At 43.4% G+C, this 27,708-nt stretch overlaps 1 protein-coding gene across 14 annotated transcripts in view; it reads right to left on the bottom strand.

Moving 5' to 3' along the window:
* The window catches only part of LOC137626304 (uncharacterized), a 455,153-nt gene extending 432,607 nt beyond the window's left edge, over positions 1-22,546 (bottom strand). For 10 of the 14 annotated variants that reach the window (XM_068357422.1, XM_068357379.1, XM_068357423.1 and 7 more), the window contains exon 1: positions 19,505-19,654. In XM_068357422.1, coding sequence (XP_068213523.1) covers positions 19,505-19,542 — 38 coding nt within the window. In that variant the 5' untranslated portion in view covers positions 19,543-19,654. Of the gene's footprint in view, positions 1-19,504; positions 19,655-20,808; positions 20,898-21,075; positions 21,338-22,177; positions 22,257-22,425 lie in introns of those variants that run through there. The other 4 variants (XM_068357415.1, XM_068357417.1, XM_068357404.1 and 1 more) reach the window with 4 other exon arrangements.
* Between the last annotated feature and the right edge of the window lie 5,162 nt (positions 22,547-27,708).

Below are 27,708 nucleotides of genomic sequence, written 5' to 3'. Positions count from 1 at the left end.
ATAGGAGAGCGCTTGAGCGCTGTGGCAGGAACTGAAGGAGGGCGCTGGCGCGCAGGTGAGCGCTATAACAGGAACTGCAGGAGGGCGCGCAGGAGATCATGGGCGCGTAAGAACAGGAGCAGGAGCGAGCACACGCGCAAGAGAGTGCAGTGGCACTAAGTCAGGAACAGCAGCAAGACGGCGCGCAGGGGGTGCCTGGCGCTTAAGAGACTGAGGCACAGTTTTGCGCTCAAGTCCCTTGTGCCCCGAAGGGACCGGTGCCTGTACAATGACAGGATCAGCAGCCTTGAAGGGTGATGGCAGGACAGCAGGTCTGGAGGGTGACAGGTCAGGGAGTCCCGAAGGACGACCTTCCACCGAAGGAGATCGCGAACGATCTTCGGAGAGGTCTAAGGTGGTAGCTGGCAGGATCGGTGAACGATGAGTCTCCTCCGCAGAGGAGAAAGAAGTCCTCTACGGCGAAGGGGAGGACGAGCCTTCCGCCATATACGCCCTCTAGGGGCCGTGGGATCAGCAAGCTGACCTTCGTAAGGCCTCCGCAGAGGAGTCTCTGTAAGCGAACTCCCCCGGGAGGGGGAGAGTCACCAGCAGGAGAGACCGTAGGACTAAGTTCCACCCTCGAAAGATGTTCAGAGGGAGAATCAGAGCCTTCAGCTACCTCAGCAACAACAGGAGCAGTTTGATCAGACACACCAGAGGCCGCTGTTAGTTATAACAACGTCAACGATAGACAGAGGATCTACGTCTGCTATCGCCGGCGATTGTTTAACAGCTGCTCCCAGCTTGATCATATCAAACAGGGCTTCCTTTGAGGGCGAACCCTCAAGCCCCAAGGAAGACCAAAGCTGTAACAAATCACGATTAGGCACAGGGAAATCAATATCCTCCTCCGAGGGAGGAGGGGCAGCTGCCTCGCTATGGGAGGCAACTACCTCTCCCGCACCCCTGGATCGGTCAACAGAACAACGGTCTACGCTCCCCTTCGATGGCCTCTCGGAAGAGACCGATCGAGCGGGAGCTTCGGAAGAGGTTTGGGCTACGGAAGAAGAGACCTTGGGATTTTCTCTCTTCAAAGAAGCCTTTGGAGGAGAAATATCCCTTTTGGACTTCTTCTTCCAGCACCGGGAAAACCTCTCCCACTGGGAGGTAGACCACTCCCTACACTCACCGCATACATTACCCTTTTCACACCGTTGGCTCCTACAATGAGGACACAAGGTGTGAGGATCTGTGTCTACCGCCGACATAAAGGTCCCACAAGGGCGGTCAGGTAAACCAGGACACGTACGCATATTAATAGAGGCCAACTTCACACACTCTGTTCATCACCCGAGCCAAAAGCAAAGTGAAGTATTCACCGGTGTGTGTGAGGGGGGGGGGTACAAGCTACCACTCCCTACCCCCCACTAACTAGCGTTGGGGTAGTAAACCCTCGTTAAAACTTTAATGGCTCGTCATTTCAGCTACGCCGAAGTAATAACCCATATTAAATAGTGTGGTTTGTATTTCAGTTATGGAACAAACACCATTTCTATATGTTTTAGACATGTATAATACCTTCATCATAGAAAAATTTCAATTCATTTGATCAAAAACACTTTGATTTATTAGCAAAAATCATGATGTAAGAAACAAATTTAGGTACATTTTTGCCCCACTAAAATGACACCAATTGTATAGAATCTTATACCATAAAATGATATTTTCATAATAAAATAAATTTTTGGATATACTTACCCGCTGGTTTTATGAGAATGGCTAAAGTCTCTTGATGCCCTGGCAGAAAATTCAAATTCTCGCGGCCATCGCAGATATGCCAGGTGTACACTAGCACCCTCACGGTACTACAGGTAGAACTATACCAAACCCTTCAGATCTTCCATGCCCCATGGTCTCTAGAGGGGAGGAGGGTGGGTTTTTAACTTATATAACCAGCGGGTAAGTATATTAAAAAATTTATTTTATTATGAAAATATAATTTTTAAATATAAAACTTACCCGCTGGTTATATAAGAATGGCTGATTGACACCCTTGGTGGTGGGTCAGAGACAACTACATAATTGGAAATTCACTTAAGAGTTACATAAACAACTCAAGAGGTTCTCACCTGATAAGGAAGCTGACAGCAATGATACTCCTCATTTTGTCTGCTATCCTTAGGAGATCCAGCGGTCCACCCAGGGGGCTGATGATCTCTAGAAGCTGTCAAACGGTGCAATAACCTATAACATTACAGGACCTCAACTAATACCCTTGTTCCGGGCGCACTCTAGGAACAAATTGACTACCTGACCAAACAATAGATTGCGAAGACTGATGACCAATCTCCACATACAACCATAACTAAAAACCAAGTTCCAAGAGAAAGAAAAGGGTATTATAAAAAAGGGAACGTAGTGGTAGATCACTCACCTACTATCGCATTCGGTGCTACAAATGGACCCAACGTATAAAAGTCCTCATAGAGAGTCTGAACATGCTTTAAATAATGAGATGCGAATACGGACTTACTCCTCCAAAAGGTCGTATCCATCAAACTTTGCAGAGAACGGTTCTGTTTAAAAGCCACTGAAGTCGCTACCGCTCTGACTTCATGTACCTTCACCTCGAGAAGCTTCTGATCTGCCTCATCACACTGGGCGTGAGCCTCTCTAATTGGGAGCCTAATGAAAAAGGATAAGGCATTCTTTGACATGGGCAGTGAAGGTTTTCGAACTGCACACCACAGAGCGTCTGAGTCGCCTCTCAAACCCTTAGTTCTGTCTAAATAGAGTCGTAATGCTCTTACAGGGCAAAGCACTTCTCCAACTCGTCTCCCACCACATCATAAAGGTTAGGAATCTCGAGGGATTTTGGCCATGGACGGGAAGGATTTTCATTCTTAGCCAAAAATCCCAACTGTAAGGAGAAAATGGCTTTTCCATCCCGGAAACCAATGTTCCTGCTTAATGCGTGAACTTCACTAACCCTTTTACCAGTGGCTAGACTAACCAGAAACAAAGTTTTCAAGGTTAGATCCTTAAATGAAGCCGAGTGTAAAGGCTCAAATCTGTCACTCATGAGGAATTTAAGCACTACGTCCAAGTTCCAGGCAAGTGATTGTCTTTTCTTGGAGGTATCAAAAGACTTAAGCAGGTTCTGCAGAGCCTTATTATTGGAGAGGTCTAAGTTCCTGTGCCTAAAAACTGTAGCCAACATACTTCTGTAACCTATGATTGTAGAGGACGAGAAGTTATGTTTATTTCTGAGGTCTAGGAAGAAATCTGCTATCTGAGTCAAGAGGTACTGGATGAAGAAACCAAGTTAGCTCTACACCATTCTCTGAACAACTCCCACTTGGACTGATACGCCTTGATGGTGGAAGACCTCCTTGCTCTCACAATAGCTTTGGCTGCCATCTTCGAAAAGCCTCTAGCTCTAGCGAGTTTTTTGATAGTCTGAAGGCAGTCAGACATAGAGCTCGGAGGTTTAGGTGGTTTCGAGCCAAGTGAGGTTGTCTGAGAAGATCTGGTCTTAAGGGAAGGCTTCTCGGGACATCAACCATCCATTCCAGTACCTCTGGAAATCAGCTTCTTGACGGCCAGAACGGAGCTATCAGTGTCATCCTGGTTTCTTCATGGGACACGAACTTCTGTATCACTTTGTAAAGAATCTTGAACGGAGGGAATGCATAAACCTCCATGTGTGACCAATTCGTTAGAAAAGCGTCTATGTGCATGGCTTCGGGATCTGGTACCGGTGAACAGTAACACTCCAGTCTCTTCGTCTTTGCGGTTGCAAAAAGATCTACGAGAGGACGACCCCATAACTGCCACAGACTCTTGCAGACCTCTTGGTGTAACATCCTTTCTGTGGAGAGAACTTGATTCCTCCTGCTGAGTCTGTCCGCCCTTACATTATTGACCCCCTGAATAAAACGAGTCAAAAGTGTCACTTTCCTTTCCTCTGCCCATATGAGAAGAGGTCTCGCTATCTCGTACAGAGTCCATGAGAGAGTCCCACCTTGCTTTGCTATATAAGCTAGGGCTGTGGTGCTGTCCGCATTGATTTGGACTACTTTGCCCAGGATATGCTCTTCGAAGCCTTTGAGGGCCATATGTATTGCCAAAAGCTCCTTTTGGTTTATGTGGAGAGTTTTTTGCTCTATCGTCCACTGACCCGAGAGCTCCTTCTTCCCTAATGTTGCCCCCCACCCCGAGTTTGAGGCGTCGGAAAACAATACGAAGTCTGGGCTCTTCTGATGTAAAGACAGGCCTTCCTTCAGTCTGTGCTCGCTGTTCCACCACTGAAGATGTGACTTTATGGAGTCCGTGATGGGAATGCTTTCCCTGTCTAGACTGTCCCCTTTTTTCCAATGCCAATTGAGGTGAAACTGAAGGGGGCATAAATGTAACCTCCCCAGAGTCACGAACTTTTCCAATGATGAGAGAGTCCCCAGAAACCTCATCCATTCCCTTACTGAGCTGAGGTCCTGCTTTATAAGCTTGAAGTTTTAGGAGAGCTGTTTGGATCCTCACAGGCGACGGAAAAGCCTGAAAATTCTAACTGTGAATCTCCATCCCCAAATAAAGAATCTCCTGGGATGGAGTCAGCTGCGATTTCTTCGAACTCACCAGGAGTCCCAGTTCCTTGGTCAATTCAAGTGTCATTCTTAGGTCCTTCAAACAGCAATCGGCTGAGGTGGCTCTTATAAGCCAATCGTCCAGGAACAGGGAGGCCCTGATTCTCCTTGAATGCAGCATGCTTGCCATATTCAGCATGATCTTGGTGAACAATAGAGGTGCTGTGCAGAGACCGAAACATAAGGCTCTGAATTGGAAGACCTTGTTTCCGTACATGAATCTCAGACAACGTCTGCAGCTGGGATGTATTGGAATATGGAAGTAGGTGTCCTGGAGATCTAATGAGACCATCCAATCGCCCTTCCTTACCGCCGCCAGAACTGTCTTCTGAGTCTCCATGGTAAACGTCGTGTTCTGGACGTAACCATTTAGAACACATACGTCCAGAACCGGTCTCCATTCCCCTGAACTTTTGGGAACTAAGAAAAGCCGGTTGTGAAACCCCGGAGATGTTAAATCTTGCACTCTCTCTATTGCTCGCTTCTCTAGTAACAAGAGACATCTGAAGCCGCATGGCCTGACTCTTTGGTCCCTCCCTATATCTGGGCGAAAGATCCACCGGATCTGTGACTAGTGGAGGATTTGATAGAGATGGGATTTTGTATCCTTCCTTCAACAATTGGACGGACCAAGGGTCCGCTCCATTCCTCTCCCAGGCCTTCCAGAAGTAAATCAGCCTGGCACCTACTGCTGTCTGAAGGATAGGGCAGTCAGACTCTACCTCAGCCAGTCTTGGTTCCTCTCTTCTTAGGTTTCCTCCCGTCGGACCTGAAGGAACCCCTTCCAGTAGGCTTACCACGAAAGAGCTGAGAAGGTCGTACCCCAGAAGTACCTTCTTTTGGTTTACGGGACGAAAAAGAAGAAGGCAGAACTTTCCTAGCCGTATTAGCCACTAGATCATGCGTAGCCTTTTGGGTTAGAGCAGTGGCAGCTTCCCCTACAAACTCTTGTGGGAATTGAGTCGAGGACAGTGGAGAGAATAGCAATTCCGATCTCTGGTAAGGGGGAACTCCTGCTGAGAGAAAGGAACACATAGTGGCCCTCTTCTTAATCACTCCAGCCGTGAAAAGAGCAGCCAACTCGTTAGAGCCATCCCTAACTCCCTTGTCCTTACAGGACATCAAATGAATGAGATTGCTAGTGTCTGTGCTTTTCATTTCAGAAACCCTTTTCCCTAGGGATCCCAAAGACCAATCTAAGTAGTTAAAAACTTCAAAGGCCCTGAACATGCCTTTAAGTAGATGATCAAACTCTGTCATAGACCACCACACTTTCGTTTACCTCAAGGCTAGACGACGAGAGGAGTCCACAAGGCTCGAGAAATCTCCCTAGGCAGAGGCAGGAATTCCCAAGACCAGAAATTCCCATCTCATACCAAATGCTGGATTTGGAAGCCAATCTTGCGGGTGGAAAGGCAAAGCCCGTTTTGCCAAGAGTCCTCTTTGATTCCTTCCAAGTTCCCATCAGATTCAAGGCTCTTTTAGAAGAGCGTGAGAGAACCATCTTAGTGAAAAGAGGCACTTTAGTAGCCTTCCCCAAGGTAAATTCCGATGGGGGAGAACGTGGAGCCACAGGAGTAAAGTGGTCTGGAAATAGTCCCGTGAAAATCAACATTAATTTTTTGAGATCCACTGAATGTTGAGGATGTTTCTCTTCTTCCTCTTCCGAAATAGCTTCCAACGGTTCGTCCAGGTCAGATACCTCCTCTGATTCTTCTTCTGGCAGTGCAGCTGTTGCTGCAGCCTGAACCGAGGAGTCAGCGTCGAAATGAGAACGTCTGCGATGTTCAACATCTCCTTCTATCGGGCGATCAAAAGTTTTCCGTTTAAAATTGCATTCAGTTTGGGAAACAGCATCCAACTGAAGAGGGGTGGTCGAGGTTGACTGATGTGTGACACCACGAATGGACTGACGCTCGGCGTCAAGGGTCAACTGACGTGAGCCGTCGCGTGGACGCCTAGCGTCCGCTTGCTGTTGACGCTGACGCTCTATGCCGTCATGAGTCGACTGACGTGAGCCGTCACGAGGATGCCTAGCGTCCGCTTGCTGTCGACGCTGACGCTCCGTCGCATCATGAGAAGACTGCCGAGAGCCGTCACGGTGACGTGTTGCGTCCACTTGCCGCCGCTGCCGTTACGCATCGCGTTCGTTACCATCCTGTCCTAGATGAACGTCAACGCTTTTGGAAGAAAAACATTTAGAGGTTGATTTTTGTTTAGCAACAGCTCCCTGGCGTGACTCATCCAACTCATCCTGCCGTTGAACACTGCGATTGGGAGATCACCTGTGCAATAACACGTCAGCGCCAGAGACAACAGGCCGCCTGTGCGACAACGGGTCCAAAGACTGACGGCCAAGCGCACTGCTAACCGCAGGTTGATAAGACCGCATCGACGAGAGCTGCTGTTTCATACCCAAAAGCATAGACCATTTAGGATCGCTGCTATGCGATACATTAGACTCCTTTTCTAATGGGAAATTGCCTTCTACCTCGCTATCAAATCGCTTCCCACTTTCGGGCGACGAAAGCCAGTCTGACGGAAGCGGCGGTGCATGAACCGTCACATCAGAAACAGGCATCAGTTCTGAATCAGACTGTATCACATCGACGTCTACAACAGGACCTCTGTCAGAGCGTTTCGCAGGCGTGCAACCGTTAGGAGCATGAAAACGCTCAGGCGTATCCCAGGTACTACAGCCTGGTCGACTCGGAGGTGATTCGTGTCGCTGAACGACCGCGTGAGACTTCCTTTTAAGCGGTCTGGAAGCGTGACGCCAGGTCTCGCTAAACGAACCTTCATCCGAGGAAGGTGATAACGCACCAACCTCATCTTTTCTATGATGAGGGTGAGCGACCTGTGTTACAACAGCAGGAACGCTCGAGGGGACGTCTGCACGATTGATGAAGCCTCTTGTTCCCTTTTGCCATCCGACATTACTTCTACCATGGGTTCGGGAGCTTGAAAGAGGACGTAGGCTGGGTGAACGACAGGATCGTGCAGACGCACCCTCCACAACACTAAACACATTTGAAACACTTTTCACATTTGGTTGGTCGCCCGTGCGACCACTTTTCAGCACATTGATCTCGGACAAGATCTGATTTTTGTCCAGAGCTAAAGATTCGACTCATTCACCAAGAGCCTGAATCGCAGTTAACATATCCTTCATAGAAGGTTCCTTCGGTTGTTTATCTAGCACTACGGGGGAAGGAATAGGATCAATGACATTAGGTAAGGACAAATCAACAGAACGAGATGAACTGCGCCTAACCCTGTCCCTCTCTAATCTTTTAATGTAACGTTCATATGTTACCCACTCGCTATCAGTTAATGAAATGCATTCATCACACCGATCCCCAAAATAAAAAGACTTTCCCCTACATTTAATACAAATACTATGAGGGTCCACAGAAGCCTTAGGAAGTCGAGTACGACAACCTTTAACAAACTTCCGAATTACAGGGGAGGGGTCGGCCATATTGAAATCGTGAGAGACCAAAAACATAAACAAAGGTTAAATTACATAAATTAACCCCCAAAACAAAAAGATTTCAAGAATAAATGAAAAGAAAATCAATTATGCGAAAGCCCAAACTCAAAAAACGGAGTACATCACCAAATAACCGTTCAAAACAGAGTAAGTTTCGAGAGAATTTCCAATAGTTCCAGCCAGCAATGGCAGCAGAGAAGATCTGGAGGGATTGGTATAGTTCTACCTGAATACCGCAAGGGTGCTAGTGTACACCTGGCAAATCTGCGATAGCCCCGAGATTTTGAATTTTCTGCCGGGCGTCTAGGGACTTTAGCCATTCTTATATAACCAGCGGGTAAGTTTTATACAGTACTTAAAAATCTGCAATTTAAGACTGATATACACTAATATACTTGCTTTTGGATTTTTCTACCAAAAAAAAGCAAGTTTCCCATATGGATTTCCCATTAATATATATATATATATATATATATATATATATATATATATATATATATATATATATATATATATATATATATATGGACATAAGTCATAGTATGAAAATGAAACAATCTCCAATAGATTTGGTAGATTTAAGAGCAAAGCCATCAGAAGGATATTAGGAGTTAGATGGCAGGACAGGATTAGAAAACGGATTTTGAGCGAAGCGAAAAATCTATTTTTGGGTGAGATGGCCATGTCATCCTGAGCAAGTTCCTAAAGGGTAGCTTCCTTGGGTATATATAACTACGGCGATATTCCCAGAGAATTTACCTTAAGGTACCCAGAATTTTAACTCCTGGAGCGAATATCCCTAATAAAAGAACCAGGGATATCGCGAAATAACAGAGGACGTATTCTTGACACGCTACATAGCAATCTGCACCCTGAACAGAGTTAACACTTCGAAGGGGTCAATTGGCAAGAAAACGAAAAAAGAGAAAGAAAGGAGAGCCGCTCGCAAGGTATCTCTCCTCTCCCGTTTCGTAAGCGTGCATTGTGCCGCTCACGGCACCATCTGTATTCCTTGTAGCGATACACGAGGTGCTACAGATACTGTATGTAGGGAGGGGACCTACAGCCCTTTTTAGAAGAAAAGGGAAGGGCGGGTCCATCAGGACGACATGGCCATCTCACCCAAAAATAGATTTTTCGCTTTGCTCAAAATCCGTTTTTTGGGCTCAAGCCATGTCGTCCTGATGGAAGTATACCAGAGCATTACTGTATCTGTGGATTCTCAAAACGTGCCATACTCCCCGACGGTATTTCCCGGCCAACTAGACCTAGAGACCTAAGATGTTACCGTCATACATCTTTTCATCTAACCATAGACCATGTTAGTGCTTCCTGCCCCCTACAGGGAAGAGTCATACTAGACTCTGGAAAAGTCTCGAAGAGTACATATACCTATGTATGAATAACAGACAAGCCAATATAGTGATCTCACCCTATATCATGTAAAGCATAGTTTGTAAAGAACCACTGAGTCAATATGAAATATCGACCAGTTCCCCGTTCATTACTGGATTGGACAAAGGTTTATATCCGGGTAGGAGGAAAACTTACATATCCGCCACCGTCCCCTTAGGGCATGAAGTTCTCCCGCTAGGGGAAAGCATAAACCAATGCAAAAATGCTTGCATAAAGGAACAATCTATTAGAATTATCCCAGATAAATATACATAGTAAACGTAATGCTAAATCATTTCAAGTAAAATGACACAGGCGAAGGAGACGCAAGGTTCACAAGAACTAGTTTATTGACAATCAATAAAATAAAACAGGTTAAACAACAACTATACATATATAAGAGGAGGATCACCAATAAATAAGCATAAGCATGATAGTAAACAGAAAACTTGTTTATCTGAAAGAAAACATTAGCGCCACTTTTAACATACCGAGGTACTGTATCAAAATCATAAAAGTCTGTATTACTAATCAGTTACATTAGCGTTGGAAACGCTTGGCACACATGTCTGCACTTATGCTAGGTTCACCTTTGAATATGGAACAGTCAATGTGGGCACCCTAGTGCCCTAACACTTAGTTTGTAGAACAGTTCGGAACTACACACTCACCCCGGAATTAATCGTCCCAATTAAATCCACTGTTCCTCGCAGAGTTAAACAGCAGGTTTAACGACACTACTCACTGCTACCACAGACCTCTTCAGTTGCTCCACTTGCTTCGCATAGTGACGAAAGAAAACTCTGGAAGACTTCCAGCCAGTGTATGAACGAAAATGTTCGAAATCCATACTATTGAAAAAATTTAAGGATGAGGCAACTTTCCTCGGATCGTGACCTGCGGGTGTACTGTCTGGATCCCCTCTGCAAATAAAATAGGTGATTTTCGCCCTAAGTTGTTTCAGCGATAAATTTGAGCCTGATGTTTCTCCCCTGAATAGTTGACCACCCCTGAAGTCTGAAGTTCTACGAAGATAGACCTTTAGGCATTCCACTGGACATAGAGATGCATCTTCTTTCAGAGGGCAGATTCTCCAGGGACCCCACCTGTTGGTGGGTAACTCGTTCTTGGCGAGAAACGTAGGATCCGGAAACAGGTTCAGTTCTCCCCCATCCAAGAACTGAACACGACCTTCCTCTCTCTCGAGGGCTACAATTTCACTAACCCTGGCCCCTGACGCGAGTGCAAACAGGAAAATAACTTTTTGGGTCAAATCCTTTAAAGCACGCTCCTCATTGTTCAACAGCGAAGCGAAATGAAGAACTTTATCTAGAGACCATGAAATGGGCTTTGGAGGTGCTGATGGCCTGAGCCTAGCACAGGCTTTCGGAATTTTATTAAAAATATCGTTAGAGAGGTCGACCTGGAAGGCATATAAAATGGGTCTTGTCAAAGCAGATTTACACGTTGATATTGTGTTGGCTGCTAACCCTTGACCATGGAGGTGGATGAAGAAAGATAAGCAGAAGTCCGTCGAGATCTTTTGCGGATTCTTCGCCTTGACAAAGGCCACCCATTTTCTCCATGATGACTCATATTGCCTTCTAGTGGATTTGCACTTATATTCCTCTAGGAAGTCTATACTGTCTTTCGAAATACCGAAACGTTTTCTCACCGCTAGGGAGAGAAAATCATGAGCTGCAGGTTCCGGGTTTTCTGTGATGAAGCGCACACAGTCGACTTCTGAACTCGCTGGGTCAGAACTGGATCTGGTAACCGTAGACACTTCAGCCGTAGTTCCAATGCTAGAGGGAACCACACACTGTTCGGCCACTTGTGAGCCACTATTGCCGCTACTCCCTTGAAAGATCTCAGTTTGTTGAGGACCCTCAATAGAAGGTTGTGAGGAGGGAACAGGTAAATCCTGAACCGTCTGTTCCAGTCGAGGGACATCGCGTCCACTGCTTCCGCCAAGGGATCCTCGTACAGGGACACGTAAAGGGGTAACTTCTTGTTGTCTTTCGTCGCAAAGAGGTCTATCTGCAGTTCTGGGACTTGACTCAAGATGAAGGAGAATGATCCTGCGTCTAGGGACCATTCCGAATATATCGGTGTGAACCTGGATAGAGCGTCCGCTGTCACATTGCGGACTCCTTGAAGCTGAACTTTTCCGCCAGTCGAAAGATGGCCAACATCACCTGGTTGAGTGGTGGTGACCTCGATCCTTGTCGATTCAAGCATCTCACAATCACCTCGCTGTCCAGTACCAACCTTATGTGGATCGAGCGACGAGGGGAGACTTTCTTCAAGGTAAGGAGTACTGCCATAGCTTCCAGAAAGTTTATGTGAAATGTCTTGAATAGATTGGACCAAGTTCCTTGGGCCTTCTTCCGATGAGAATGACCTCCCCACCCCTCCTTCGAGGCGTCTGTGTGAATAGTCAACGAGGGGGGAGGTGGCTGAAGAAGCACCGACTTCTTTAGTTGCCTGACTTGGGACCAAGGCCTGAGAAGCGTATGTAGACGAAGCGGTACTAGTCTTATCAGATCTTTTCGCACGTTTGATGCATAACTTCTCCAAACTCCGGTTGCATCTTTTAGCTGTGCTCTTAGCACCCGATCTGTTACTGAGGCAAACTGGAGAGAACCCAGCACACTCTCCTGTTCGCGTCTTGATATTCTTTCGGAATCCAAGTCTCTTGACAGAACCAGCTATCTCCTTCCTCTTCTTTGCTGGGATGGAGAGTTGGTGTGACACTAGGTCCCAGTGGATTCCCAACCACTGGAACTTTTGAGATGGAGAAAGTCGAGACTTTTTTCTGTTGATCTTGAAGCCTAGATGCTCTAGGAACTGGATCACCTGTAGGGAAGCTTGCAAACATTCTGTCTTGGATGCTGCCCACACCAGCCAGTCGTCCAGGTAGGCTACCACCTGGATTCCCTTTAGGCGTAATTTTTTGAGAGCTACGCTCGCAAGCTTCGTGAAGATCCTTGGTGCTATGTTTAGCCTGAATGGCATGGCTCTGAAGGCGTAGAGTCTTCGATGTAGCTTGAACCCTAGGTAGGGGGAGAGTTGGCGATTGATTGGAACGTGCCAATAGGCGTCTGACAAATCTATGGAGACGGTATATGCCCTCTTGGGCAGTAAGGTCCTTATGTGTTGCAGTGTTAGCATCTTGAACTTGCAGTTCACTATGAACTTGTTGAGTGGCGACAAGTCCAGAATGACTCTGAGTTTTTCTGAGTCCTTCTTGGGAACACAAAACAGCCTCCCTTGGAATTTGATAGACTTTACCCTTCGGATTACTCTTTTCTCCAACAGTTCTTGAATGTACTCCTCCAGAACGGGGGTGGAGTGTTGGAAAAATCGAGAGCACGGGGGTGGAGTGCTGTACCAGCTCCAACCCAGTCCATTCTTGAGTAGGCTGTGGGCCCAGGGATCGAAGGTCCACCGATCCCGAAAATTCTGAAGTCTCCCTCCTACCGGTATCATCTCACTTTGGCTGCTGTTGCCCTGAGGTCTTGCCTCCTTGACCGCGACCACCCCTGAATCCCCTCCCCCTTGAGGGGCGTCTAGACGAACCTCTGGCTGCTCCTCTAGGCTTCGCTCGAAAGGTAGTTGACTGCCCTTCTAACGCTGGGTTAAATGCCGGAGACTGCGTCGACACGGCTTGGGGTACCCACTGGTACGTGGTCGGGGTTTGTGCCACCATCTGGGGCACTGTAGGCATAGGAAGTTGTTGCTGCTGCTGTCTGAATGGCTTGGCTGGCCAAGAGGGTAGCCTAGTCTTCTTAGTCTTCCTCTTTGGTTGGGGACCCTCATCCGGGGAAGACTTTCTCTTGAGAGATAGGCCCCACTTCTGGAGAAGGTTTCTATTCTCCGTGACAGCCTTATCTACAACCTCCTTGACCGCTTCACTAGGGAAGAGGTCTTTGCCCCAAATGCTGGAGGAGTTTAGCTTCCTTGGCTCGTGCCTCACCGCACCCGAGGCAAACACGAACTCCCTACAAGCCCTCCTAGCTTTGACGAAGCTATAAAGGTCCTTCGTCACTGTGGCTAGGTGTGTCTTAGCCACTACCATAAACATTTCATGGACCTTGGGGTCACTTGCCATTGTCTCCAGAGTCGTTTGATGAGACATTGAGGCAGCAAGTCTTTCTTTTGTCTCAAGCTCCCTGCGCAAAAGAAAGTCAGACAGCTTGGGGAGGTTCTCACCGAACTGACGTCCGGCAATATCAGCCTCCAACTTCCCGACTGAGAAGGTAAGATGGACGTCCTTCCAGTCCTTGTGGTCCATGGGTAGGGCCAAAGACAGAGGTTTACACTCCTCCAAAGAGGGGCATGGCTTACCTGCCTCGATTGCTTTCAGCACAGCCGTAAACCCTTTCTGCATAAAGGGGAAGGCTCTAGAAGAAGAGGACACAAAGGAAGGGTGCTTCTTACTCAAAGCAGGTACCTTTGAGTTTGTGAAGCCCCTCTCTTTCATCGAGCTTGACAGTAAAGCTTGAGCCTTAGCGTGGTCCAAAACTATGACCTCCTTCGGCTCCGTTTCTTCCTTTGAGGCTGGTTCCTTCCTTAGACGGACATAACAGTCCAGATACGACTCCTTGCAGGGCCAGAATTCCACCTCCTCAAGGGGGACTGAGCCCAACTTCTCCGAAATGACGATTTTTCCCGTCGTCATAGGCATGTGCTCGGCATACCTCCAAGGGTTGGCATCTGAGCACAAGGGAAGGTCTTTCACGCTGAGCTTCTTCTGGGGCCCACGTGATGCTGCAAGTCTCCGCATCTCCAGCTTCATTGCAGCAGCCTTCTCATTATTTTCCCTCTGCATCAATTGGATCATTCCAACGATGGAGGAAAGGGTCTTTCCCAGCTCATCTGGGAGAGAGGACGATGTTGAGGGAATAGGTTCAGGGGCCTGAACCGGAGTAGCCGACACCTCGTCGAACTCTTCCTCTTCATTGTCTGGAGCCTGCTCTTCTTCCTGGTCTTCTGCCAGAAGGTCTTTTTCCAAACACTCGGACACCTCCGACATCCTATCGTCCAATTGGATGTCCTGCAGGGCGTCCGCGACTTCAGCATCCACCGGGATCTGAACCACCGGTATCTCCGCTTGAGGCTGGGGAATCACTGCCTCAGCTGACGCCTTGGGGAAAAGGTAAGCCCTCATCTTCTCACTTGGAAGATAGGGCCCAGAAGTGTTCTTCTGAAAGCCCCTTACCCAGGTACGAAGCTTCTCCCTTGCTGCGTCCCTTGACTCCGCCGTCTTAAGGGAATCAAAAGCCTCAGTAATCAGATTTGTGCACACGGTACATACCTGCGGGTCCCAATACCGGAGATCACCTTTGGAGACTGCGCATGCTGCGTGCCTCCTACACAAGTCATGTCCGCAGAAGTTCTTGCTGCGGACGTTGCAGAAAACGCTTCCACACTTCGGATGGTCCTCCTGTAAAGAGAAGAAAATTCCATGAGTATCAAGTGAACTACGTATCACTGGATATACATAGCTTAGAATAACTAAACTAGAAAGGAAAGACACACACTTGTATTTCCCGCACAGTCAATTGCTGCAACCTTCCAGATAATAAAATCGTATGGTTAATCTATTCTAGAGCGACCAATAAATAATTTCCAGAGGAAACAGGTGTAGCTCACACCCAAATAAGTGATTTTAAAATGCTGGATAGTTGATAAGAAAGAACTCACTTTCTTTATCTGTATGGTTACACCAAAGGGCTGTGCAAGACAACACAAAAGTGTTAGAAAAACTTAGTGTTGTAACATATACTATACTATAGTTTTCTCCCTACAGTATATACTATACTGAAAAATACTGGCTACAGTATAGAAGGTAATGTGCCGGCCGGCACACACCGTAACTGGTTCCAAAGTATACTACTTATAGACTATAAGGTGGAAGAACGCTGGCAACTACACAAGATAGCACCCGGCTGCCGGCCGCCAAACGTAGCGGCCGGCAGAACCTCGGTGTGTTTCTATTGCCGGCTGGCAGCTAAACAACAACAACACCCAGCTGCCGGCCACTAATAGTAGCGGCCGGCAGAACAATGGTGTGATATTATAGCCGGCCGGCAAAGGTATACAACCAATGCCGGCAAAGGTATACAACCAATGCCGGCCGGCAGCAAAAGAACCACAGAACTCCGACTGCCCGGCTGCCGGCCAATTAGGCCGGCAGCCGGGCTAGGGTACAAACACTAGAAGAAAAACAGAATGGATGCCGGGATAAGAGGCTGTACTGCCTCATACCCCGGCAACCCGAAAGAGTGCACATAAGTAAGGGGAGAATATAACTTCAGGCTTCCTGACCAATGCCATCTGGCTCTACAGACAAACATGGATGAGAGACCAAGGGAGGTCCGGGCAGCACTCAAAGCAGAAGAACCTTGCCGGCCGGCACGCACTGCCGGCCGGCAAGGGACTGAGTCAACCCCACATCCTAACCTATGCTAGGTACAGATGTAGAATGACGGACAGGGATGCAATGGCTAGGCCATCACTAAGGAAAGAGGGGGAAAGGGGGAAGAGGGTCCTGCCAACCTTGCTCTAATAATGAATCACCCGCAGCCAAGAAAACTCATCTTAGCCTAGGAGAGATCCGAGGAGGGAGGCCAGCAATACTTGCCAACTCCCTCGGAACCAAAGCAAGGAAGGCGTTGTTATTCACAGAAAACGAGGATCTCATCCTCCACACCGAGAACAACAACACTGGACTAGTCTGCTAGAACACAAAAAGAAGGAATCATCTAGTACAGAAACCTTCGAAAGTGAACTAAGGAGGCTAAGCCTCCTATGTCTGCTGTCAGTCTAGCCAGGGAATCTCAACCACAAAGCTAGACAGAAACAGACTCAGACTAAGAACTCTGATGTCCTGCCCCCTTCCTGAAGCCAGACTTACTGGAAACAGGAAAAAACAGAAACACCCTAATATAGTTGTATCTAAAGTCAATTTAGATAAACCATTAGGGTTAAGCCCAAGGCTTAAGCAGAGGGAAAGGGATTGCACACATTCTCCAAAGAGAAGAGAGCAACCGGGGAGTGTGAGAAAGTATACTATGGCCCCATAGAAAACTAGCCTAGGCGCGAAGAGAATCGATTACCTAAATCACCGAAACTCGCTCGTATACATCTTGGAAGAAAATCAACATACAGTGATCCCTCGCTACTTCGCGGTTCGACCATCGCGGATTCACCACTTCGCGGATTTTTTTCATAACGCATGTATATACATATATCGCGGATTTTCCGGAAATTTCGAAAATACCGCGATATGACCGATGGTGCGAGATTGGAGAAAGTAAGGAAAATTGAATCATGATTGATTTTCAATATAAATGAAACTTTGAGGAGCAACAAAGATATCATTTGTTAGAAAGATAGAGAGAGGTAAGGAATGGGAGGTAGTGAAAAGTAGCCCACAGAGAGAGAGAGAGAGAGAGAGAGAGAGAGAGAGAGAGAGAGAGAGAGAGAGAGAGAGAGAGAGAGAGAGTGTGTGTGTGTGTGTTGTTTTAAATGTAATAAACAAAAAAATTTGATAGGTTATAACACATTGGTGCTTATGTAATATCAACTGTATACTGTAGACGGTTTGAATAAGTTAAGAAATGGTATAAACGATACTGTTAGTGTATTCGTACACTCTCAAGAGCGGCAGCTAGACGTCAGCTGATCTAATCACAGCCAAAAGTAAAACAAAAAGAAGTTAATAATACTCGATTTTTAAAACACACCCTAATTTAAAAACAAAAGTACACGCTTTCTTAATGTGCAATTAACTATTTTAAGAGTAGCAATTTTCTAGAATAAAATGATGTTTCCCAAAAAATAGTGGTTTGCTGATGAAATCATTTGCCGTATTTTTAGCAACGATTGAAATGGATGTAAACTCGGCATAATTTTTTCGTTTCGTATTTAATTGACACTAAGAAAACTAATTTTAGTTTCTTCATCTATATGTAAGTATTGTATAACACGAATAAAGAGAGAGAGAGAGAGAGAGAGAGAGAGAGAGAGAGAGAGAGAGAGAGAGAGAGAGAGAGAGAGAGAGAGAGAGAGAGAATGAATCAGCTGTTGTAATGGATTGCCGTGTTTTTGTTTCGTGAGAATTTATCGCCACGACTATAACAACAACATACTGTACTGAACTTTACAGTATTATACAGACTACTGTAATAGGATAAAAGTAAAATTTGTAATAACCTATTTTATATGAAATGGGGCTATTTTTTTTTGTTTAAAATTTACATTTACGTAAGTAAAACAACTCTCTCTCTCTCTCTCTCTCTCTCTCTCTCTCTCTCTCTCTCTCTATCTCTCTCTCTCTCTCTCTCTCTCTCTCTCTCTCTCTCTCTCGTAAATTGTTTTCCTGCTTTGCTACGTATGTATGATTTTATATAGATACGGTAAATAACATTTGTAATAATATTTTCTAAAAGCTTTTACTGTAATATCATTATTTATCACTTTCATCATGCGCGTTAAATGCCTTCGTTTGTTTACTGAGCGTACTTTATGACGCCGTTGTTTCAGGCGGCGTCATAAAGAAAAACATTTCATTTGGAAGTTCTAAGAAAAATTAAGTAAAACATTGGTAATAACAAAATCAACATACTGTACTGAATAATCAATATAATCGATGCAAAAACTAACCTATACACAGATGTGTAAATGCGTTTGTTTCTTCATTATGATCAGAGATAAACGTGAACAAAACATTGGTTGCCATTATTTATCGTGCTTTTTGGCGTGTTTAGGAAACGCATGATATATCGCCTTTAATATTTGTGCCTGTTTTAGTTTAGGGTACTGTAGTACATGCATTAAGTGTTCTGTACATTAAAGGGTAGTTTGTTAACAGTACTACGTACAAGGGAAGGTTTTAAAAGTCTGAATATACATGTTAAATAAATAGGTAAATATGGTGTCACTACTTCGCGGATTTTCACCTATCGCGGTCGGATCTGGAACCTATCTACCGCGATAAACGAGGGCTCACTGTAATCTTAAATGTATAAAACTGTCTAAAGCTTCAATAAAATTTTAAAACACTCGGAAATCTGAATATCATGCAGGAAAGTACTAGGGCCAAACGACTAGGCTACAAGGTCTAGCGTAGGCCAGAATCGGCAAATCCTTCGCCAAAACGGAAATACTAAAAGCATCATATAAAGAAATCCTATGTAACGCTGAATAGCTAAAATTATTAAAGCGAAACAGCCGGGAACGTTCGATCTGGCTAACTAAATAACTCATACATAGCGAGCGACAGCGTCCAGGACGCCTCCGGTAGGCAACAGCTCTTGTAACAACGATATCAATATCAAATCATTTTAAAATTACCAAGAGCTTACATTTATACATAAAAGAAATAATACTCAACTTATCAGAAGCCGAAGAAGTTGGAGAAAGCATTATAAAGTTGAAATAATCCAAGAATTGCGAGATAACACAGGGAAAAACACCGAGTTGTTGAGCTACGCAAAAAGGAATACAGATGGTGCCGTGAGCGGCGCAATGCACGCTTACGAAACGGGAGAGGAGAGATACCTTGCGAGCGGCTCTCCTTTCTTTCTCGTTTTTCGTTTTCTTGCCAATTGACCCCTTCGAAGTGTTAACTCTGTTCGGGGTGCAGATTGCTATGTGGCGTGTCAAGAATACGTCCTCTGTTATTTCGCGATATCCCTGGTTCTTTTATTATGGATATTCGCTGCAGGAGTTAGAATTCTGGGTACCTTAAGGTAAATTCTCTGGGAATATCGCCGTAGTTATATATACCCAAGGAAGCTACCCTTTAGGAACTTCCATCAGGACAACATGGCTTGAGCCCAAAAAAGTCAATGACAATTCTTCTGTACTTATACCTGTCGAATTCAGGTGTTTTGTACTTAGAATTGAAATCAACCCATCTTCACCATTGTAGCTAATTGGTAGTTTGTTACTTGGCATTCAATTAGTGAAAAATTACTCCTACCTTAAAATTACCTCTCCTTGCCCATAAACAAAAACCATTATGCCACAAATATTGTTTGGCTATAATGCCACACTTCTTTTCCTCCCACTTTAGCAGCAACTCTCCACAGCTAACACATACAACTTCACTAGTTGCATCTCTGAACACTACAGCTAAACTAAATGCCAAATCATCACCAGGTATGTAGCATTGAGCTTTTGGGGGTTAAAGGGGGAAGGAAGGCCCACTAAAAAGCATGTACAGAAGTAACAACCACGTCACACTTACATTTCTTTCATTATCTTGCTTTACTTTCAGTGTAGCTTCATCAATAATCCTCGTTTAATGCACTATATTGAAACTTAGATAATCTTCTCTATGAACTACTTTAATTGGTCAAAAGTTCCGGACACATGTAATAACCCCATATCATGGAGCCAATGAACAATATATAAATGTATAATACATTATGCAACAGAAAATATCATGATGAGGGGTAAACGGAGATGGTTTAGGCATGCTCTTCGCACTCCCTATGAGAGATTAGTTCACCCAACAACCAACTGGGCTCCACAAGGCACTAAAAGAGATGGAAGACCCAGACCTACATGGCTGAGAACTATGAAGCTCGAAGTAGAAGATAAAAAATGGAGAAGTATTGAATTAAAAGCTCAAGATAAAGAAGACTGGTAAAATCTATCGATATATATATATAATATATATATATATATATATATATATATATATATATATATATATACATACATATATAGGGCACGGGGGGGGGGGGAAAACAAAAGGGACTTGTTTGCACTAACAATGAGGATTAGAAACCCTAAAATACAAGGTAACCAGTTAGAAAAATACCTGGTTCATGTATTTGGTAAGAAATTATATCATCATATTATTATTTGTAATTCTGAGAAATAGTTTAAAGGCTTATAGGTATTATTAATCAACTGCAATATTTCTTTTCTATGTCTTTGAACTTTACTACTCCTTATGATATGTACTTGATTTTATATCCACTTCACATCATGTCACAAATGGGGAGCATCTAAAAACACAGTAACAACTTTACCAAACCAAAAAGCAACTTAGAAATTGTCAACAATGCAACAAATATTCATTTCATGCAAAACCTACGATTAAATTAACAGGAATTTGAACTATTTTAAGTTAACTATTACTTTTTGTTTAAATGTTGGAAACATAAAAGCTATTACATTTTTACTCATTGAAAATGATGAATGTGGGATCAATTTCTTCACTTCTAAGCAATACAAAATGTGATAATAGTTCACTAAAGTTCCTATTACTCCTACCTTAAAATTACCTCTCCTTGCCCATAAACAAAAACCATTATGCCACAAATATTGTGTGGCTATAATGCCACACTTCTTTTCCTCCCACTTTAGCAGCAACTCTCCACAGCTAACACATACAACTTCACTAGTTGCATCTCTGAACACTACAGCTAAACTAAATGCCAAATCATCACCAGGTATGTAGCATTGAGCTTTTGGGGGTTAAAGGGGGAAGGAAGGCCCACTAAAAAGCATGTACAGAAGTAACAACCACGTCACACTTACATTTCTTTCATTATCTCGCTTTACTTTCAGTGTAGCTTCTTCATCAATAATCCTCGTTTAATGCACTATATTGGAACTTAGATAATCTTTTCTATGAACTACTTTAATTGGTCAAAAGTTCCGGGCACATGTAATAACCCCATATCATAGAGCCAATGAACAATATATAAATGTATAATACATTATGCAACAGAAAATATCATCGCTAGCAACAAAATATACACAGTTCAACACAAGTCGGTACAAGAATCCCTACTGAGTACACTGTAACTGATTGGCTAAGGCCTTGGCATGCTATGTGGGGGGGATTTCCACAAGCTGTAGTTATAATCCATGCAGCAGCAGAAAAGAAGTGTTGGGGAATGGGGAGGGAGGACCCTGGTTGTGGAGAAGAGCCAACCTTCAAAAGCACATGGGGAAGAGGATAGGAGTGGTGTCAAACACAAGATATCTGCTGTATCTAAAGCTTCAATCTGCACCCACGAGATAAGGATATGCGGTACAGTATGGTGTTCCAGGAAACTTGATGATAATAGTTGTCCAAGTATAACTTTGAAAACAATCCATATATACTTGTTACGTTTCTCTTCTTCCAAAAGGTTACAAAATTTGTGTAATTGATAAATTTGCTAGACTAAACAATTCCTGATATGTAAAACCATCAAAATCACTTTCTAATAGTTTAAAAGTCTCCTGCAGCCCTCTGCTTGGAATAAAACAAGAAAAACCTACAGTAGGTTAAGCTAATGTCACATTACCATATGATAGCTATATTTACAAGATGACCTACTAATGCTAAACACTGCCCAATGGCAAATAAACTGGTCCCTACTAGAAAGATGTGTCATTTGGATCGTTCAATTTGCCATCACCAATGCTAGCCAGTCTAAGATTTGACCAAAGTACAGTATCCACTAATACCATAACCAGGAAATGGACCTCATTCCTGAAGGACAGGTGGAAAAGACCCTTTCACTATCGTCATTGAAACATGCAGAAAAAAATAACACGTAAATAGGGAAGGGGGGCCTAGCGGATAGCTCAACTTGAGATGCGAATTTCTCTCAGGAGCCAAGATGAAAATGTTGGCAACTACACCTACCTGCCTACCAATAGACATCTAAAAATACAATTACAGTCTAATACTTGAGTGGCGCGGTAGAGGGTTTCGCCTTCTTATGCGACGAACTTGAAGGCCACGTCAAGGGACATCACACATTTATGACTATAATTCCGATTCCATTGTATGTTATGAGTTCTTATATCAATACATTTAAAGATAGTACATTATTCTACGATAATATTCCAACTAGAATATTAAAATACTTTCTGCAAAGGAAACTTACTCACCTTTTAAGTGTTGATCTTGGATACGAATAGGATCGTAATGGTTCCCCTTCACTGTTTGTTGTGTGTTACACTTACTGCCATCTGTTGGGAATTATAACTACTACTACTATTACGTCAATGATGTCTGACGTCAGTGTCCTTTGTGACGTCATACATAACACTGGCATTTAAAGTTTATATTTCACAAATTTCAGTCACTGCATTTACTCATTTGTTATATGAGAATATCGGAATCTCTGCAAAAATTCACTGAATGACTATTTGCATTAAACGTTGTTCTCTATCCATATTCCTAAAGTACCAATGCTTCTCGAAGATCGTGCGATAACAAAACGAATGGTGGCAATAAAAAATGTCACCAACGCGATGTCACAATCAATGTATTTTCTTATCCCGAATGGCTGACCAAGTTAAATCGGGGATTTACATCCTTGTCGAAGTAATGCCTAAAGCTATACAAAGAAGGGCATATTTTTCTATTTGCTTCATTATTTCCTCTCCTCACTGGGCTATTTTCCCCGTTGGAGCCCTTGGGCTTATGGCATCCTGCCTTTCCAACCAGGTTGTAGCTTAGCAAATAATAATAATAATAATAATAATAATAATAATAATAATAATAATAATAATAATACCCATTCTTATCCCGAATGGCTGAACCAAGTTAAATCGGGGATTTATATCCTTGTCGAAGTAATGCCTAAAGCTATACAAAGAAGGGCATATTTTTCTATTTGCTTCATTATTTCCTTTCCTCACTGGGTTATTTTCCCTGTTGGAGCCCTTGGGCTTATGGCATTCTGCCTTTCCAACCAGGTTGTAGCTTAGCAAATAATAATAATAATAATAATAATAATAATAATAATAATAATAATATGAAACCTGTTACGAGTGGGCTACGGGAAAGCCAACAATATTGATTAATCGAGTAGGCTATTAATGGAAATATGCTGTATGTTTTCAAAGAATTATTCAGCTGTCTTCATGGATGATAAGTTCCCGCTTAATTTGCCGTAATTGAGTTGCTAGCTTAATTTATTTCGAGAGAACTGTCGGCGCCTTTCAAGAGAGGCGTGTCACAACTTGTTTTGCAACCTGTGGAGCTTGCTAGGAATGATTACGTAAGACCGGAGAAGAATGACGTGTGTTAACCACACTGGATGCTGCAATGCAAAGGGGTCTTTGTTAGCTTCCTTCCTTGTATGTAGCCTAGTATTGCACTGATGTTTTGGCCAGTTATTATCAATTTCAACGTTAGCAAAAGAAAAAAATACACCGCCACCAACAACAACAACAACAATAATAATAATAATAATAATAATAATAATAATAATAATAATAATAATAATAATAATAATAATAATAATAATTGGTATAACCTGAGTTATAAGAGGCAATATATTTAAAGAACTTGGATAGCCAGGTAAACAATATTATCACAGATAGACAGCACAGTGAGGGGGGTCGATGAGCACTCTGGTTAAATCCATTTTAGTTAGTAAAAACTTTTAAAAGTTCTTCCACGTCCTAATTTAATATGATGACATATTGCACCGGACTGAAATGTTCTTGAAACACAAATTTCCTGTTAAATGCTCACCCAATTTACTACCTTTTTAGTGCTTGGTTCTTCTAGCCAGACACAGGCTCTTTGCGAAGATGCAATTACTATGATTTATTATCTATATACAAAATCAAGGACAAACCCTTAGGGAATATAAACTTTGCTTTAAAAACGTCTCATCACCAACATACACTCTTTTTAATATGTAACTTAACCCTTATCACCTTAATTAGCATCAACTTTCGTTAAGCCTAATTACTTTCAATTGTTCACCAAACTTTTAACTGGGCTCCACAAGGCATTAGAAGAGTTGGAAGACCCAGGCCTACATGGCTGAGGATTATGAAGCCTGAAGCAGGAGATGATGAGTGGATAAGTATGGATTAAAAAGCTCAAGATAGAGACGACTGGCGAAATCTAACCAAAGCATTTTGCGTCAATAGGCGTGGGAGGGGATGATATGATGCATTAAGAAATAAAACAGAGAGGGAAGGCGTATTCAAAGGAAAAATACTTTTTATATGCAACCAAACAATTTTCTTGTGATTGTGTTTTGCTTGTCATCAAAATCACTGCTCTAACCGGATAGATTCTATTTGTTTCCTATTATTAGTTATATCAATATCATCAAATCTGATTTAGATATTGTATAGTGGTTATTATTCTCAAAGAGTAAATCAATAAGGTGGAGAAAGAATCTGCTATTCAAGGTAGGCTACTGTTGAACACACACACACACACACACACACACATATATATATATATATATATATATATATATATATATATATATATATATATATATATATATATATATATGTATATATATTCTGTTACGTGAGGGTGTGGCCCCACGAACAAGAATAAAACGAAAAAAGGAGGGAGAGAGAAGGTAAAGCGGAAAAGACACAATTATAAAGGGTTGTGAAGACAAACCAACACAATACCCAGCCAAATGTCTAAGGGTGGAGGTAGTGAACACATGCTCTCTCCGAGGAGGTCGGGTTCTACACGAGGTTGTGCCCGCACGCTTCTTTGTAACCCCAAACACAAAGAGAAAAATTAAAACTAAGCCTCTATCAGGCAGGCGATGGCAGTACACGAATAATGGGATTTGTTGTTCAAGCAAGAGTTTGTATTTTCTTTCGGCTACACACACAATGGAAATATAGTAATCTCTACGATAAAGCAAATGATTAAAATGATAATGAAATATAAAAACAGTAGCACCTACAGTAATGCAGATGATGACTGGGAACAATGAAATAAAGGGAATATCACTTTACATGAATTTATTTACAGAGAAATGTAAAAAAAGAAACCAAGGAAACCACAAAGGAACACTTATAGGAAAAACAATAATACAAATTAGAAACGATAAAAAAAAAAAAAACGATACAGACAAATAATTCCCCGCCAGAAAAAAACCAGGACCTTGGGTTAATATTTAAAAGAAACCAAAAATCGTTATCCTATAAAGGGGATAACAAGCAAATTACTATCCTCTGTCGAAGACACGACAAGACTAATACTTACTTACAATTATGGAAATAAACACATTGATATACATACATTTAGAAGGGCAGTGAAAATATCTATTTATGAATATGTGAGAATGGAAAGAAAATAACAAAACAAAATGATATGAGGTCCCACTACACGTTCTATTCTCACAAATAAGCCTACAACGGAAACAGAAAATAAAATGGATATTGATCCCCACTAAGAATTAACCTGTAGCCAGAATATACTCATACAATCGAAAAATGGGGAATACAGTAACGTTCTTAAGCGTTATGTTTCCCCGAGAGTGGCGTAATCTTATTGAAGGCAACTTACCTTCCCTATCCCTAACTGTATTAAAAAAACAAAATGGTAAAATACAAAAAAAAAAAAAAAAAAAAAAAAAAAAACACTTCACAATTAATTAAATCCCACGTGGTGGGCGTCCTTAGACAGGTAATTCGGGATCACTGGCCTTCCATGGGCCCACTGCTCTACTTTGACCTAGCCCGCCCCCTTATCTCCTCTCACCAGACCTAAGCGAAGTCTTTTCTCCCATGCTTTTGCCACAACTCCTATCCCCCACTGTAAGGCTACTTAGCTTCAGGCTTGGTCGACCTCTGGGCGCATGTTCCTCGTTGGCGATGATTAGCCAGTTCTCGGTTCGGGTTACATTTCATCAAGTTCTTGTGAAAAGGGCAGGAGCGGCTTGGGGTACTGGACTCCTGGGAGAGAGATGGGGGATGCTTCTGCTCCTTGCCAAGGTCCGAGGTTTTCTAAGGGCGAAGGGCAGTCGCTGGGCTCCGAGCTGGGGTATCAGTTGTGAAGACAGCTCTCCTAGCTGGGTCACATGGGTCAAGCATTGGCACACGCATTTTGGCGGCAAGCGTTATGCTTCTTTCGGGGCCCTCCTGGAACCTTTGTTGTTGACGCCATGCATCCTAGTGGGACAGCTGTGCATTAAAAATGGGGTGAGCATTTGGACAAAGAGAGGAAATGACCGACCACGACTGCATCTAGTCTTATGATCGGAGAGTAGGGGAAAGGCTTACATTTATAATTTAATTATTATAACTGTAGAATAAATTACTATACACAACATACAATATGAACAAGATTAAGAGGTTAATTTAAGGGGGCAACCATTACAAATAAACATCTTATAACTAAACAAATCTTACAATTAAAATTGAATACAAGACTACTCTCTTTTCCCAACAGAACAACAATGCAACTATTTCAATACAAACAGTTTTAAGAGAGAAGTGGCTCTCACACATCACACCTTCCCCCTTCTGAAAAAAGCTTCCGGATAAAAAGGACGGAACCTTTTTTTTTCAAGAGTCACATCTCTAAATTTAAAAGTGGTCAGCCAGGGTGTGTTCACTCTGTGGCAGTTCATGAATCTCCAGTTGATAGTCTTGCAGCAGCAGATGCCAATCCTGCCATCTATGCTTCTTGTTCCTCCTGCTGTGAAGGAGTGAGAATGGATTATGCTCCATGAACACCCTAATAGGACCATGATCGCCTTGACATACCCCTCAAAGTGCTTCAGGGCGAGCACAAGGGCAAACACATTCTTCTGTACAGAGGCATAGTTCCTGTGGCATTTCCTAAATTTCTTAGAAAAATAAGCCACAGGGTGTTCAGCACCCTCCTTCCCTCTCCGCAGAAGTGCTGCATTGGCTCCCCGACTATTGGCATCTACATGCAAGAATAATTCCTCCTGGACATTGTGGATATGTGACTGTGGGACTGCATTATGCAATCCCTTAGAAATATCCGGGCTCTTATTCAAAACAGGCCGGGAATGCAGTCAAAGTGAGGGATTACAACAGGTATTACCTGCCAAATCATTGCCAAGGATCATCTGGATTCCTGGCATGGGTTCTTTATTAACGATGGCCACCTGTACTAACCCGGACTTGAAGAAGGACTCTAGGTAGATGGTGTGAAGGGGCAAGACCTCCTGACCCGACATACACCCAATTAGTACTGTCTCCCTAGAGTCTGAGAACTCATTGAATGGCAATACTGAGCGATGCAGAAGTGTTTGTTCTGCTCCGGTATCGCGAAGAATCCTTATAGTGGCAGGAACTGCTCCCTGTTCTGGCAATGAAACAGAACCACTATGCTGAAAGGCTTCCTTCCCTAGAGTGGCATTTGCTTTGGATATTCCCCTTTCTGTCCTGCTGAAGTGTACCAACTTCATAGGGCCC

Source organism: Palaemon carinicauda, chromosome 2, assembly GCF_036898095.1.
Source record: "Palaemon carinicauda isolate YSFRI2023 chromosome 2, ASM3689809v2, whole genome shotgun sequence".
Classification (NCBI taxonomy): Eukaryota; Metazoa; Arthropoda; class Malacostraca; order Decapoda; family Palaemonidae; genus Palaemon; species Palaemon carinicauda.
The sequence above is the reverse complement of the archived record's forward strand: the minus strand, read 5'-3'. Positions and strand labels throughout refer to the sequence as shown.